Here is a 15,519-nt window from a genome sequence, read left to right as displayed (position 1 = left end):
CCATCATCTCAATGACCTCCAGAGAGGTCCCTGACCTCATAGGTGAACTCCACCACCGCTCGGTGCCACCAAAGGTGAAGAGAACGTGGAAACGAAGAGGTTCTTCACCTCCAGGTGGCTTCAAAGGTGGCTTTCGAAGATCTGGAGAAGGTCCCTACCTGCTTCGTAGGTGGTGGCGTGGGCCGTCATACTCCACGTGCTGGATCTTCTCCCCTTGGTGACCATCACGGAGAACTCGTACATCGTGTTGGGCTTCAACCCCATCACCGTATGACTCAAAGCGGTGGTATCTGCGGACTACGAAGAACATGTGGAGAACCTTCAGGTTTTGATGGTGGCAACCACAAAAAAAAACGGTCCAAAAAGACCTCTTTGAAGGTCAAAAAAGAGCTCCAAAAAACTCATGGATTGAGGAGGTGGAAAGAACTTCACTTTTGGAGGAACGAGGGTGGGGTTGGAGGGACCTTCTGGGTTGGAGAATGACATGGAAGGGACCTCAAAGCCCATGAGATCCATCAGTGAGCTCAGGTGGCTCCAAAATGGTCTTTAGGACCTTCAGGAATGGGTCAAGAGAAGCTCTTTGGTCCCATCTAAAGGGACCTTCAGGAATGGGTCAAGAGAAGCTCTTTGGTCCCACCTAAAGGGACCTTCAGGACCTTCAGGAATGGCTCAAACAGGACCTCTTTGGTCCCACCTAAAGGGACCTTCAGGAATGGCTCAATCAGAAGCTCTTTGGTTCCACCTAAAGGGACCTTCAGGACCTTCAGGAATGGCTCAATCAGAAGCTCTTTGGTCCATCTAAAGGGACCTTCAGGACCTTCAGGAATGGCTCAATCAGAAGCTCTTGGTCCCACCTAAAGGGACCTTCAGGACCTTCAGGAATGGCTCAATCAGAAGCTCTTTGGTCCACATCTAAAGGGACCTTCAGGACCTTCAGGAATGGGTCAATCAGAAGCTCTTTGGTCCCATCTAAAGGGACCTTCAGGACCTTCAGGAATGGGTCAATCAAGACCTCTTTGGTCCCATCTAAAGGGACCTTCAGGACCTTCAGGAATGGCTCAATCAGAAGCTCTTTGGTCCCATCTAAGGGACCTTCAGGACCTTCAGGAATGGCTCAATCAGAAGCTCTTTGGTCCATCTAAAGAGACCTTCAGGACCTTCAGGAATGGCTCAATCAGGAGCTCTTTGGTCCCACCTAAAGGGACCTTCAGGAATGGCTCTATCAGAAGCTCTTTGGTCCCATCCAACGTATCCTTCAAGGATGGTTCAAACAGGACCTCTTTGGTCCCATCTAAAGGGACCTTCAGGACCTTCAGGAACGGCTCAAACAGGACCTCTTTGCTCCCACCTCAACCAGAAGCTCCACCTTTCCCTTTGAAGAACCTTTGGACCTTCTCAGCTCCTCACTTGAAGCTCCTTTAGATCCTCCTCAACGCCACAAACCACCTCTCAACCTTCTGAGGTCCAAAAGGGCCTTCAAAGCTCTTTCCTTCACCTCCAAAGCCTCCTTTGAAACTCCATCGTTTGCTTGAGGAACATCTCCAGAAGGTTTTGGAGGAGGAGAACGTCAGAAGAACTTTGGAAGGGGCAGAAGAAGACTTTGTACCTTATATTTGGCGGCGGTGGAGTAACTCATTCTCCAGCGGACGGTGTAGAAACGGATTTCGGTGGTCTTTGGGCTTTTGGCGATGGAATTCTCCGCCCAAAGGACACGGACGGCGTCGTGGGTGAGGACAACCGCTTGGACACCTACTGGTGGGAGCATGGGGGTGGAGCTCTCTGGGACGGCGGTGGGGAAACCATCGAGAAGAGGAGAAAAGTCAACTTCGAAAGGGTCAACGGGATCTGAGGAGGCGTCGGAAGGAGGAGGAGGAGGAGGAGGGAGGAGGAGAAGGAGGAGGAGAAGACGATGGGTTAAATGCATGAAGGTCGTGAGGAGGAACGGGAGGAGAAGAGAAAGAGAGGCGTTAATGGAGCAGGAGAAGACATCAGAGAGGCTTTCGAAGGCAACGGAGCAGCGGCGGAAGAGGCAGAAGCCCTTGGGATCCATCAAAACCCCCTTTAGATCCATCAAAGCACCTTTGGATCCATCAAAAGCACCGTCAGATCATCAAAACCCCCTTTAGAGCCATCAAACCCCTTTAGATCCATCAAAACCCCCTTTAGAGCCATCAAAACCCCCTTTAGAGCCATCAAAGCACCGTCAGATCCATCAAAACCCCCTTTAGATCCATCAAAGCACCTTTGGATCCATCAAAACCCCCTTTAGATCCATCAAAGCACCTTTGGATCCATCAAAGCACCGTCAGATCCATCAAAACCCCCTTTAGATCCATCAAAACCCCCTTTAGATCCATCAAAGCACCTTTAGATCCATCAAAAGCACCGTCAGATCCATCAAAACCCCCTTTAGATCCATCAAAACCCCCTTTAGATCCATCAAAGCACCGTCAGATCCATCAAAGCACCGTCAGATCCCTCAAAACCCCTTTGGATCCATCACAAAAGCAGCTTTGGAGCCATCAAAACCCCCTTTAGATCCATCAAAACACCTTTAGATCCATCAAAGCACCTTTAGATCCATCAAAACCCACTTTAGATCCATCAAAGCACCTTTAGATCCATCAAAACCCCCTTTAGATCCATCAAAGCACCTTTAGATCCATCAAAACCCCCTTTAGAGCCATCAAAGCACCTTTGGATCCATCAAAACCCCCTTTAGATCCATCAAAGCACCTTCAGATCCATCAAAGCACCTTTGGATCCATCACAAGAGCAGCTTCAGAGCCATCAAAACCCCTTTAGATCCATCAAAACCCCCTTTAGATCCATCAAAGCACCTTTAGATCCATCAAAAACCCATTGGATCCATCAAAACCCCCTTTAGATCCATCAAAGCACCTTTGGATCCATCAAAACCCCCTTTAGATCCATCAAAGCACCTTCAGATCCATCAAAGCACCTTTGGATCCATCACAAGAGCAGCTTCAGAGCCATCAAAACCCCTTTAGATCCATCAAAACCCCCTTTAGATCCATCAAAACCCCCTTTAGATCCATCAAAGCACCTTCAGATCCATCAAAATCCCATTTGGATCCATCACAAGAGCAGCTTCGGAGCCATCCAAACCCCTTTAGAGCCCTCAAAACCCCCTTAGGATCCTTCAAAACCCCTTCAGATCCTCAAAACCCCTTTGGAGCCATCACAAGAACAGCTCCAGGTCATCAAAACACCCTTTAGATCCCTCAAAACCCTTCAGATCCACCTATCTGAGCAGCTTCAGGTCCATCAAAACCCTTTAGATCCCTCAAAACCTCTTTAGATCCCTTCAAAACACCTTCAGATCCCTTAAAACCCCTTTGGATCATCACAAGAGCAGCTTCAGGTCCATCAAAAACCCCCTTTAGGTCCCTCAAACCCCCTTTAGATCCATCAAAACCCCCTTAGATCCTTCAAAACCCCATTTAGATCCCTCAAAACCCCCTTTAGATCCCTCAAACCCCCTTTAGATCCATCAAAACCCCCTTAGATCCTTCAAACCCCCCTTTAGATTCCCTCAAAACCCCCTTTAGATCCTTCAAAACCCCCTTTAGATCCCTCAAAACCCCCTTTAGATCCCTTAAAACCCCTTAGATCCCTTCTAAACCCCCTTTAGATCCATTCAAAACCCCCTTTAGATCCCTCAAACCCCCTTTAGGTCCTTCAAAACCCCCTTTAGGTCCCTCAAAACCCTTCAGATCCACCAAAACCCCTTCAGATCCACCAAAAGCCCTTCAGCTCCACTTCAGGTCCATCAAAGAGAAGCTCTGAACATCAGCGGGTGGAACCCGAGGAGAAAAGGTCACCATAAGTGGTGGAAAGTCCCGAAGAAACCTCAGAGTTTGAAGGTCCTTTGGACCTTTGGAAGTCACCCTCAGCTCCACCGATGCCGATGGGACAACGGCGAAGTGGATTTGGAGGTTGTGGAGGTGGTTTCTTCCATAGCTTTGCCCATCAGGTGACGGAGGAGAAGAGGACTCACCTGTGATGGACCTCGTGTGGCACTTTCGTAGAGAGGAACTCCTTCGCCGGCGTTGTTGAAGGCCTTTAAGGAGATGACATAGTGGGAACTGGACTCTACGGGAGAGGACAACCGGAAAAAAGTCAACCTCTGAAAGTTCTCCAGAACCTTCTCAAGTTCTCCAGAACCTCTTAAAGTTCTTCAGAACCTTTAAATGAAGTCCTCCAGAACCTCTTAAAGTTCTCCAGAACCTCTTAAGGTTCTTTAGAACCTCTTAAAGTTCTTCAGAACCTTCTCCAGAACCTCTTGAAGTTCTCCAGAACCTTCTCAAGTTCTCCAGAACCTTTAAATGAAGTCCTCCAGAACCTCTTAAAGTTCTCCAGAACCTCTTAAAGTTCTTCAGAACCTTCTCCAGAACCTCTTAAAGTTCTCCAGAACCTCTTAAAGTTCTTCAAAACCTTCTCCAGAACCTCTTGAGGTTCTCCAGAACCTTTAAATGAAGTCCTCCAGAACCTCTTAAAGTTCTCCAGAACCTCTTGAGGTTCTCCAGAACCTTTAAAAGAAGTCCTCCAGAACCTTTTAAAGTTCTTCAGAACCTCTTAAAGTTCTCCAGAACCTCTTAAAGTTCTTCAGAACCTTCTCCAGAACCTCTTGAAGTCCTCCAGAACCTTTTAAAGTTCTTCAGAACCTCTTAAAGTTCTCCAGAACCTCTTAAAGTTCTCCAGAACCTTTAAATGAAAGTCCTCCAGAACCTCTTAAAGTTCTTCAGAACCTCTTGAAGCTCTTCAGAACCTTCTCCAGACCTCTTGAAGTTCTCCAGAAACCTTCTCAAGTTCTTCAGAAACCTCTTTAAGTTCTCCAGAACCTTCTCAAGTTCTTCAGAACCTCTTAAAGTTCTCCAGAACCTTCTAAAGAAGTCCTCCAGAACCTCTTAAAGTTCTCCAGAACCTCTTTAAGTTCTTCAGAACCTTCTCCAGAACCTCTTAAAGTTCTCCAGAACCTCTTTAAGTTCTTCAGAACCTCTTGAAGCTCTTCAGAACCTTCTCCAGAACCTCTTAAAGTTCTCCAGAACCTCTTTAAGTTCTTCAGAACCTCTCAAAGTTCTTCAGAACCTTCTCCAGACTCTCTTGAAGTTCTTCAGAACCTCTCAAAGTTCTTCAGAACCTTCTCCAGAACCTCTTAAAGTTCTTCAGAACCTTCTCCGGAACCTCTTAAAGTTCTTCAGAACCTCTTAAAGTTCTTCAGAACCTTCTCCAGAACCTCTTAAAGTTCTTCAGAACCTCTTAAAGTTCTTCAGAACCTTCTCCAGAACGTCTTAAAGTTCTCCAGAACCTCTTAAAGTTCTTCAGAACCTTCTCCAGAACCTCTTGAGGTTCTCCAGAACCTTTAAATGAAGTCCTCCAGAACCCTTTAAAGTTCTCCAGAACCTCTAAAAGTTCTTCAGAACCTTCTCAAGTTCTCCAGAACCTTTAAAAGAAGTCCTCCAGAACCTCTTAACCTTCTCCAGGACCTCTTAAAGTTCTTCAGAACCTTCTCCGGAACCTTCTCAAGTTCTCCAGAACCTCTTAACGTTGGGTGGAAGAGGTGGAGAAGATGGAGGAGATGTGGAGGTGATGGAGAAGATGGAGGAGATGTGGAGAAGATGGAGGAGATGGAGAAGATGTGGAGGAGATGGAGGAGATGGAGAAGATGGAGAAGATGGAGAAGATGGAGGAGATGGAGAAGATGTGGAGGAGATGGAGAAGATGGAGGAGATGGAGAAGATGGAGGAGATGGAGAAGATGGAGAAGATGGAGAAGATGGAGAAGATGTAGAGAACCTCTTGAGGAACCGCCGCGAAGATCTGGAGGTGGAACTCACCCAACTTCTCGATGGAGTAGAACCTCTGCTTGTGGTCCACGCGGATGGTCTCGGCGTAAGGACTTCCCACGCCGTAACCGATGATGTAACCACGGACACCCACGGTGGGGTTGAGCGGTGGGGTCCACGTCATGACGATGCTGGTGGACAACGGGCGGACGTGGAGGGAACTCGGCTGGTCGGGGACTTGGGATTCTGGAGGAGGAGGAGAAGACGGAGGAGAAGGTCAAGGGAGGACCGCGAGGAGAAGGAGAGGGACGGGGAAGGGGTCGGAAGGACCTTTGGAGGTCGTGGGATGGGTTTGAAGGACCTTTGGAGGTCATGGGATGAGTTTGAAGGACCCTAAAGGTCATGGAATGGTTGAGTTGGAGGACTTTGAAGGTCATGGGATGGGTTTGAAGGACCTTAAAGGTCATGGGATGGGTTGAAAGGACCTTTGAAGGTCATGGGATGGGTTTGAAGGACCTTTGGAGGTCATGGAATGGGTTTGAAGGACGTTTGGAGGTCATGGGATGGGTTTGAAGGACCTTTGGAGGTCATGGGATTGGTTTGAAGGACCTTTGACGGTCATGGGATGGGTTTGAAGGACCTTTGGACGTCATATAATGGGTTTGAAGGACCTTTGGAGGTCATGGGATGGGGTTGAAGGACCTTTGATGGTCATGGAATGGGTTTGAAGGACCTTTGAAGGTCATGGGATGGCTTTGAAGGACCTTTGGAGGTCATCAAATGGGTTTGAAGGACCTCAAAGGTCATGAAATGGTTGAGTTGGAGGACTTTGAAGGTCATGGGGTGGGTTTGAAGGAGCTTTGGAGGTCATGGGATGGGTTTGAAGGACCTTTGAAGGTCACGGAATGGGTTGGAAGGACCTCTGAAGTTCATGGGATGGGTTTGAAGGACCTTTGGAGGTGATGGGATGGGTTTGAGGGACCTTTGAAGGTCATGGGATGGGTTTGAAGGACCTTTGAAGGTCATGGGATGGGTTTGAAGGACCTTAAAGGTCATGAAATGGTTGAGTTGGAGGACTTTGAAGGTCATGGGATGGGTTTGAAGGGCCTTTGAAGGTCATGGGATGGATTTGAAGGACCTTTGGAGGTCATGGGATGGGTTTGAAGGACCCTAAAGGTCATGGAATGGTTGAGTTGGAGGACTTCAAAGGTCATAAAATGATCTCCGTTTGACTTTGGGATCTCCTGAACTTCCAGAAAGGTCCTCAGGAACCTCATTGTCCTTTACCGTCGAGATCGTTCTCCGGCGTTTCGGTGGTGATCCACTCGGAAGAAGGTCCGGTGCCGTTGATGGTCATCGCGGCCACTTGGAAACTGTATTGACTTCCTTTCTCCAGACCTGAAGGAACCGAAAGGAACCCAAGAGTGAGAAGAAACCAAACCTCCAAAAGTTCTCCACAACCTCTTAATGTTCTCCAGAACCTCTCAAAGTTCTCCAGAACCTCTCAAAGTTCTTCAGAACCTCTTAAAGTTCTTCAGAACCTTCTCCAAAACCTCTTAAAGTTCTCCAGAACCTTCTCAAGTTCTCCAGAACCTCTTAAAGTTCTTCAGAACCTTCTCCAGAACCTTCTAAAGAAGTTCTTCAGAACCCTTTAAAGTTCTTCAGGAACCTCTTAAAGTTCTTCAGAACCTCTTAAAGTTCTCCAGAACCTCTTAAAGTCTTCAGAACCTTCTCCAGAACCTCTTAATGTTCTCCAGAACCTTCTAAAGAAGTTCTTCAGAACCTTCTGAAGTTCTTCAGAACCTTCTAAAGTTCTTCAGAACCTCTTAATGTTCTCCAGAACCTCTTAAAGCTCTTCAGAACCTTCTCCAGAACCTTCTCAAGTTCTCCAGAACCTCTCAAAGTTCTCCAGAACCTTCTAAAGAAGTTCTTCAGAACCTTCTGAAGTTCTCCAGAACCTCTTAAAGTTCTCCAGAACCTCTCAAAGTCCTTCAGAACCTCTCAAAGTTCTTCAGAACCTTCTCCAAAACCTCTTAAAGTTCTCCAGAACCTCCAGAAGTCCTCCAGAACCTCCAGAGGTCCTCCAGGCCCTTCAGAGCCGATGGTCCCACTCACCTGTGAATAAGTACCAGAGGTTGTTGGGTTCCAACGTCTCCATTTCTCCTCTCCGTGAGGTTCTGCGATGACGGATTTTATAACCCGTGAGGAACCCATTTTGAGTTCCCGGAGGTGGTGGTAACCACGAGACCTTAATGCTCTGCAGAGAAAGAGAAGAACCCCCAAAGGTCCACGTGAGGACACATCGTTTTGGGTTCTACCACCAAAAAAAACCACCAAAAAAAACCGAGAAGAAAAAGGACTCCAAAGATCATCGGTTGAAACCTCAACTTCTCCACCTCTTCATCCCCAAAAAAGGATGAAATGAAGTGTCCACCACATCTAAAGAGGTTGAGGAGCTCCTCCCTGGAGAAGATCAAAAGGTCTTCTGCTCCTCAGCCATCATTTATCCCTTCATAGTTGGACCTCCTTTGAGGTTCGGAGATGTCCACAACCACCGAGAAGGTGGGGAAGGTGGTGGAAGGAGGTCAGAAGAAGTCACCGAACGCCGGAGAAGCTCCACCTGACCACCAAAATGAAGTTCTCCACCATCACACGGTCTTCTTCAAAAGGGTAACTTCCACCGCTCGATGGTCGTATGGAGATCCACCACCAGCGGTGGTCCTCAAAGGGGGTCATAGGAGGACTATCCCTTCTGTAGGACCTCATGTGGTGGATTAGGACCATCTCTTCAACTTCAGAAGAGATGGAGTGGGTGGAAGAGCTCCAGAGGTGGTCAAGAAGATGAAGTGAAGGTTGAAGGACCTCTTGAAGAAGGCCAAAAGGAAAGAAGGAAGGGCTTTTCCAGCTTTGGAGAAGACTTTGAGGACCTTAAAGGTCATGGGATGGGTTTGAAGGACCTTTGAAGGTCATGGGATGGGTTTGAAGGGCCTTTGGAGGTCATGGGATGGGTTTGAAGGACCTTAAAGGTCATCAAATGGTTGAGTTGGAGGACTTTGATGGTCATGGGATGGGTTTGAAGGACCTTTGAAGCTCATGAGATGGGTTTGAAGGCCCTTTGAAGGTCATGGGATGGGTTTGAAGGACCTTTGAAGCTCATGAGATGGGTTTGAAGGACCTTTGGAGGTCATGGGATGGGTTTGAAGGCCCTTTGAAGGTCATGGGATGGGTTTGAAGGTCCTTTGAAGGTCATGGGATGGGTTTGAAGGCCCTTTGAAGGTCATGAGATGGGTTTGAAGGACCTCTGAAGGTCATGGGATGGGTTTGAAGGACCTTTGAGGTCATGGGATGGGTTTGAAGGCCCTTTGAAGGTCATGAGATGGGTTTGAAGGCCCTTTGAAGCTCATGAGATGGGTTTGAAGGCCCTTTGAAGGTCATGAGATGGGTTTGAAGGCCCTCAAAGCTCACGAACAGGAGAGAAGATGGAGCGCAGAGGACCTTCTGTGATCATTTGACCCCAAAGCTCTCCCAAAGAGGACCATCTCGTCCAATCCCACCCCCCCTTCTTCTTCCCATCTGGTCGGGTTCTTCTCATGGTGGACTTACCCTGGAGTTGACCACCTCCAAAGAGACGTTCTGAGGTGTCGCGCTGGGAACTGCAAGAGAAGAAAAGCAAAGAGACGTTGGAGGGACTCGAAAGGAGAAGATCCGCCCAGCGGTTGTCCTCTTGGACCTTCGGGAGGGTCATGGGATGGGTTGGGAGGACCTTGAAGGTCATGCGATGGGTTTGAAGGACCTTTGGAGGTCATGGGATGGGTTTGGAGGACCTTTGAAGGTCATGGGATGGGTTTGAAGGACCTTTGGAGGTCATAGAATGGGTTTGAAGGAGCTTTGAAGGTCATGGAATGGGTTTGAAGGACCTTTGGAGGTCATGGGATGGGTTTGAAGGACCTCTGAAGGTTATGAAATGGGTTTGAAGGACCTTTGAAGGTCATGGGATGGGTTTGAAGGACCTTTGGAGGTCATGGGATGGGTTTGAAGGACCTTTGGAGGTCATGGGATGGGTTTGAAGGCCCTTTGAAGGTCATGGGATGGGTTTGAAGGCCCTTTGAAGGTCATGAGATGGGTTTGAAGGACCTTTGAAGGTCATGGGATGGGTTTGAAGGCCCTTTGAAGGTCGTGAAATGGGTTTGAAGGTCCTTTGAAGGTCATGGGATGGGTTTGAAGGACCTTTGAAGGTCATTGAATGGGTTTGAAGGACCATTTTGGACCTCAAAGCATCTCTTGAAGGTTTCTCTCCTCACCGTCGGATAAAGTGGTGACGGTGACATCTTCTGAGGAGACCCCAGGACCGTAGCGGTTGTAGGCGATGGACCTCAAGGTGTACTCGGTGAACTTCTTCAGCCCTTCCAAGCGATAGGAGAAGCCGTCCACCTCCACGGTCTACGAGGAGAAGACACCACAAAGTCACCACTTCTCCTCCCATCGCTTTGTGCTCCTCCAAACTTTCATTCCTCCACCAAAAAGACCTCCAAACACTCCACGAAGCGGTGGTGAAACCATCTCTGGAGGTCCTGAAGACCTTTTGGAGCTCCTGAGGTGACATCAACCGCGATAGAAAGGTGGAACCTTCTCTTGAAGGTCCTTTAGATGTCCTTCAAGACGGTGGAGAAGCTTAAGACCGTGTCCACCTCTCCGTTTCTCCTCAATCTTGATGGGACTCCATAACTCGTGGTGGATTAACCCTTCGAGGACGTCTCGTTGAGCTTCTCCGAAGCTGTGGGAGATACCTTCAACCATCATCTGGTTGACCTTGACTCACCTGTTCTCTTCCGGTGGTGGTTTCCATCCAGAAGATCCGATAACCTTCGATGGGTGAATGGAGGGAAGAAGGTGGATCCCAAGAAACCAAAAGAGACGTCGGAGTGGTGGAAACCACTCGGAAGTTCTCCACAGGTCCCGGAACTTGAACTGAAGAAGAGATGAAAGAACGATGAGGTTCTACTATGAAGAAGACATCTCGTTTCGAGGACTTTGAGGACTTTCTGACCTCGAAAGTCCAACTTAGGTGGAAGAAGATGACTTAGGTGGACCTCAAAAGCCATTGAGGTCCATGTGGGACATCTCCAGGTGGACCTTTTGGCTTCTATGTGGTCTTGGAGACCTCCAGAGATGATGGAATGACTCCATATGGACCTCAAAGCTCATTCAGATCCAAGTGGGACATCTCCAGGTGGACCATTATGGTCTTGGAGACCTCCAGAGATGATGGAATGACTCCAAAAGGACCTTAAAGGCCATTGAGGTCCAAGTGGGACATCTCCAGGTGGACCATTTTGGTCTTGGAGACCTCCAGAGATGATGGAATGACTCCAAAAGGACCTCAAAAGCCATTGAGGTCCAAGTGGGACATCTCCAGGTGGACCATTATGGTCTTGAAGACCTCCAAAACTCATGGAATGCCCTTTTGGTGGTCCCCAAAGTGACGTCCACACTCTTCTGCTCCACCTGAGGAGACGTTTTCACCTCCAACTGAACCTTTATCTTCTCTGAGGACCTCCAGAAGCTTCAACCCAATGGAGGAGAAGAAGCTCTGAGGTGGCCTTGAGGTCCACCACCCACTCTACGTCCCCCCCCCCACCCCAGGTCCTCACGTTCGGGTTGAGTGACCACTTTGATGGGTTGAGAGGTCTCTCCTGGACCCCATTCGTTGAAGGCCACCACGCGGAAGGTGTAGGTCTCCTCAGGTTTGAGGTTGCCCACCGTCACCTGAAGTGGTCCACTTTGAGAGGTGTTGAGGGCGCGTTCCCTGCAAGAAACCACAAAGGACATCTGGAAAGGGCCAAGAGGTCTTCGAGGTGGACCTTGGAAGGGTTGGAAGGACCTTGAAGGTCATGGGATGGGTTGGAAGGACCTTTGAAGGTCATGGGATGGGTTGGAAGGACCTTGAAGGTCATGGGATGGGTCAGAAGGACCTTGAAGGTCATGGAATGGGACCTTTGAAGGTCATGAGATGGTTGGAAGGACCTTGAAGGTCATGGAATGGTTGGATTGGAGGACCTTGAAGGTCATGGAATGGGTCAGAAGGACCATAAAGGTCATGGAATGGTTGGATTGGAGGACCTTGAAGGTCATGGGATGGGTTGAAGGACCTCAAAGGTCATGGAATGGGACCTTTGAAGGTCATGAGATGGTTTGAAGGACCTTAAAGGTCATGGAATGGGACCTTTGAAGGTCATGGGATGGTTGGAAGGACCTTGAAGGTCATGAAATGGTTGGGTTGGAGGACCTTGAAGGTCATGGGATGGGTCAGAAGGACCTTAAAGGTCATGGAATGGTTGGATTGGAGGACCTTGAAGGTCATGGGATGGGTTGGAAGGACCTTAAAGGTCATGGAATGGGTCCTTTGAAGGTCATGGGATGGGTCAGAAGGACCTTGAAGGTCATGGAATGGTTGGGTTGGAGGACCTTGAAGGTCATGAGATGGGTTGAAGGACCTCAAAGGTGATGGAATGATGGACTGAGATGGGTTGGAAGGACCTTGAAGGTCATGGAATGGGTTGGAAGGACCTCAAAGATGATGGAATGGTTGAGTTGGAGGACCTTGAAGGTCATGGGATGGATTGAAGGACCTTAAAGGTCATGGAATGGTTGGATTGGAGGACCTTGAAGGTCATGGGATGGGTTGGAAGGACCTTAAAGGTCTTGGGATGGGTTTGAAGGACCTCAAAGATGAAGGAATGATGGACTGAGATGGGTTGGAAGGACCTTGAAGGTCATGGAATGGAACCTTTGAAGGTCATGGGATGGTTGGAAGGACCTTAAAGGTCATGGGATGGGTTTGAAGGACCTTAAAGGTCATGGAATGGGTGAGTTGGAGGTCCTTGAAGGTCCTGCAATGGGTCTGAAGGACCTTGAAGATGCTGCAACATCTCCTAGAACTTTCCAAGCCGGAGCAGGAAGGTTCTAGAAGGTCTCCTTGATGGAAAGATGACTCTCCAAGTGGTCCATTTGTCTCTTTAGAAGCTCCGGATGTTGTCCGGAAGCTTCTAAAAAGCTCCGAATGGTTCTGGTGGGACCTCAAAGCTCCTCCAGATGGAGATGGGACCTCTGCCATTGCTTCCAAGAACACTTTGAAGACCTCCAAAGCTTCAGAAGATCTTCTGAAAGGTCCTCACCACCACTTTCTCTTTGGCTTTGAAGCCATTTGTTATCGTTTTAAAGGCTTTGGAGAAGGACCTTCTGGAGGAACTCCACGTGGAGGTGGACATCTTCATGAAGAAGAGGTCCAAAAAGGAGGTTGAGCTACGTACCGGTTGATGCCATCTTTGGAGAAGAAGACGGTGTAGGTTTGGATGTGGCCGTGGACCTCAAGCGGTGGTCGCCAGGAAAGACGGACAAAGCGACTGGAGACCAAAACGGGGACAACATCTCGAGGAGGTGAGGGGAGGACACCAGGGCTTGGGACAACTGGAGGGGAAGGAGAGGACACGATCAGAGAAGGTGGTGGTCTGAAAGGTCCAAAAGAGGGAGGAGATAAGGTGGTGGTGGTGGCATCTAAGGGGACGTTTGGAGGTGGGAGAGGAGAAGAAGGAAGAAGAGGACAAAGAGGGTGAAGGAGAGAGAGAGAGAAAAGAGGTGAGAAAGGAGAAGGTGGAAGAGGTGGAACTCAAAGGGCAGCTTGAGGTGGTCCTCAAAGGTCGTTTGGAGTGAAGGTCAACCACAACGTTCAACTCATGGACCTCAGAGGTCATTTGGAGTGAAGGTCAACCCCAAAGTTTAACTCAGAGGTCATTTGGAGTGAAGGTCAACCCCAAAGTGGACCTCAGAGGTCATTTGGAGTGAAGGTCAACCCCAAAGTTCAATGGTCCTCAGAGGTCATTTGGAGTGAAGGTCAACCCCAAAGTTCAATGGACCTCAAACATCATTTGGAGTGAAGGTCAACCCCAAAGTTCAATGGACCTCAGAGGTCATTTGGAGTGAAGGTCAACCCCAAAGTTCAATGGTCCTCAGAGGTCATTTGGAGTGAAGGTCAACCCCAAAGTTAAATGGACCTCAGAGGTCATTTGGAGTGAAGGTCAACCCCAAAGTTCAACGACCTCAGAGGTCCTTTAGAGTGAAGGTCAACCCCAAAGTTTGGTCCTCAAAGGGCATTTGGGTGAAGGTCAACCCCAAAGTTTAACTCATGGTCCTCAGAGGTCATTTGGAGTGAAGGTCAACCCCAAAGTGGTCCTCAGAGGTCATTTGGAGTGAAGGTCAACCCCAAAGTTCAATGGTCCTCAGAGGTCATTTGGAGTGAAGGTCAACCCCAAAGTTAAAGACCTCAGAGGTCCTTTGGAGTGAAGGTCAACCCCAAAGTTCAACGACCTCAGAGGTCATTTGGAGTGAAGGTCAACCCCAAAGTGAAATGGTCCTCAGAGGTCATTTGGAGTGAAGGTCAACCCCAAAATGGTCCTCAAAGGACATTTGGAGTGAAGGTCAACCCCAAAGTTCAATGGTCCTCAGAGGTCATTTGGAGTGAAGGTCAACCCCAAAGTTCAATGGACCTCAGAGGTCATTTGGAGTGAAGGTCAACCCCAAAGTTCAATGGTCCTCAGAGGTCATTTGGAGTGAAGGTCAACCCCAAAGTTCAATGGTCCTCAGAGGTCATTTGGAGTGAAGGTCAACCCCAAAGTTGACCTCAGAGGTCATTTGGAGTGAAGGTCAACCCCAAAGTTCAATGGACCTCAAAGGTCATTTGGAGTGAAGGTCAACCCCAAAGTTCAATGGACCTCAAAGGTCATTTGGAGTGAAGGTCAACCCCAAAGTTAAAGACCTCAGAGGTCATTTGGAGTGAAGGTCAACCCCAAAGTTCAATGGTCCTCAGAGGTCATTTGGAGTGAAGGTCAACCCCAAAGTTGACCTCAGAGGTCATTTGGAGTGAAGGTCAACCCCAAAGTTTGGTCCTCAGAGGTCATTTGGAGTGAAGGTCAACCCCAAAGTTGACCTCAGAGGTCCTTTGGAGTGAAGGTCAACCACAAAGTTGACCTCAGAGGTCCTTTGGAGTGAAGGTCAACCCCAAAGTTGACCTCAGAGGTCCTTTGGAGTGAAGGTCAACCCCAAAGTGGACCTCAGAGGTCATTTAGAGTGAAGGTCAACCCCAAAGTTCAATGGACCTCAGAGGTCATTTGGAGTGAAGGTCAACCCCAAAGTTCAATGGTCCTCAGAGGTCATTTGGAGTGAAGGTCAACCCCAAAGTTTAATGGTCCTCAGAGGTCATTTGGAGTGAAGGTCAACCCCAAAGTTGACCTCAGAGGTCATTTGGAGTGAAGGTCAACCCCAAAGTTGACCTCAGAGGTCATTTGGAGTGAAGGTCAACCCCAAAGTTTGGTCCTCAGAGGTCATTTGGAGTGAAGGTCAACCCCAAAGTTGACCTCAGAGGTCATTTGGAGTGAAGGTCAACCCCAAAGTTGACCTCAGAGGTCATTTGGAGTGAAGGTCAACCCCAAAGTGGTCCTCAGAGGTCCTTTGGAGTGAAGGTCCTCCACTCTTTCCGTCGTTTCCCTCTTACCGGGTTGGGGGACGATGAGCTGCGCGCTGGCCTGAGCGTTTCCCGCTTCGTTTTCCGCTACGCACTGATAAAACCCTTCGTCCGACTTCACCACTCCCAAAATCCGTAAGTTACCGCCGCCCTGGAGAGACAACGGAAGCGGAAAAAAAGAAGGAATGGCAAA

General features: G+C 48.7%; 1 protein-coding gene across 1 annotated transcript in view; it reads right to left on the bottom strand.

Annotated features, from left to right (window-relative positions):
* The window catches only part of LOC104061414 (netrin receptor DCC), a 42,577-nt gene that overhangs the window by 14,626 nt on the left and 12,432 nt on the right, over positions 1-15,519 (bottom strand). Inside the window, 13 exon segments of the mRNA XM_054053334.1 lie at positions 159-297; positions 1,607-1,845; positions 4,022-4,039; positions 4,042-4,116; positions 5,861-6,055; positions 7,097-7,207; positions 7,925-8,066; positions 9,413-9,462; positions 10,111-10,249; positions 10,629-10,777; positions 11,461-11,615; positions 13,120-13,276; positions 15,357-15,477. Coding sequence (XP_053909309.1) covers positions 159-297; positions 1,607-1,845; positions 4,022-4,039; positions 4,042-4,116; positions 5,861-6,055; positions 7,097-7,207; positions 7,925-8,066; positions 9,413-9,462; positions 10,111-10,249; positions 10,629-10,777; positions 11,461-11,615; positions 13,120-13,276; positions 15,357-15,477 — 1,690 coding nt within the window.

The sequence above is a fragment of the Cuculus canorus genome, chromosome W (genome assembly GCF_017976375.1).
Source record: "Cuculus canorus isolate bCucCan1 chromosome W, bCucCan1.pri, whole genome shotgun sequence".
Taxonomy (NCBI): domain Eukaryota; kingdom Metazoa; phylum Chordata; class Aves; order Cuculiformes; family Cuculidae; genus Cuculus; species Cuculus canorus.
This window is presented reverse-complemented; position numbering and strand designations above follow the sequence as displayed.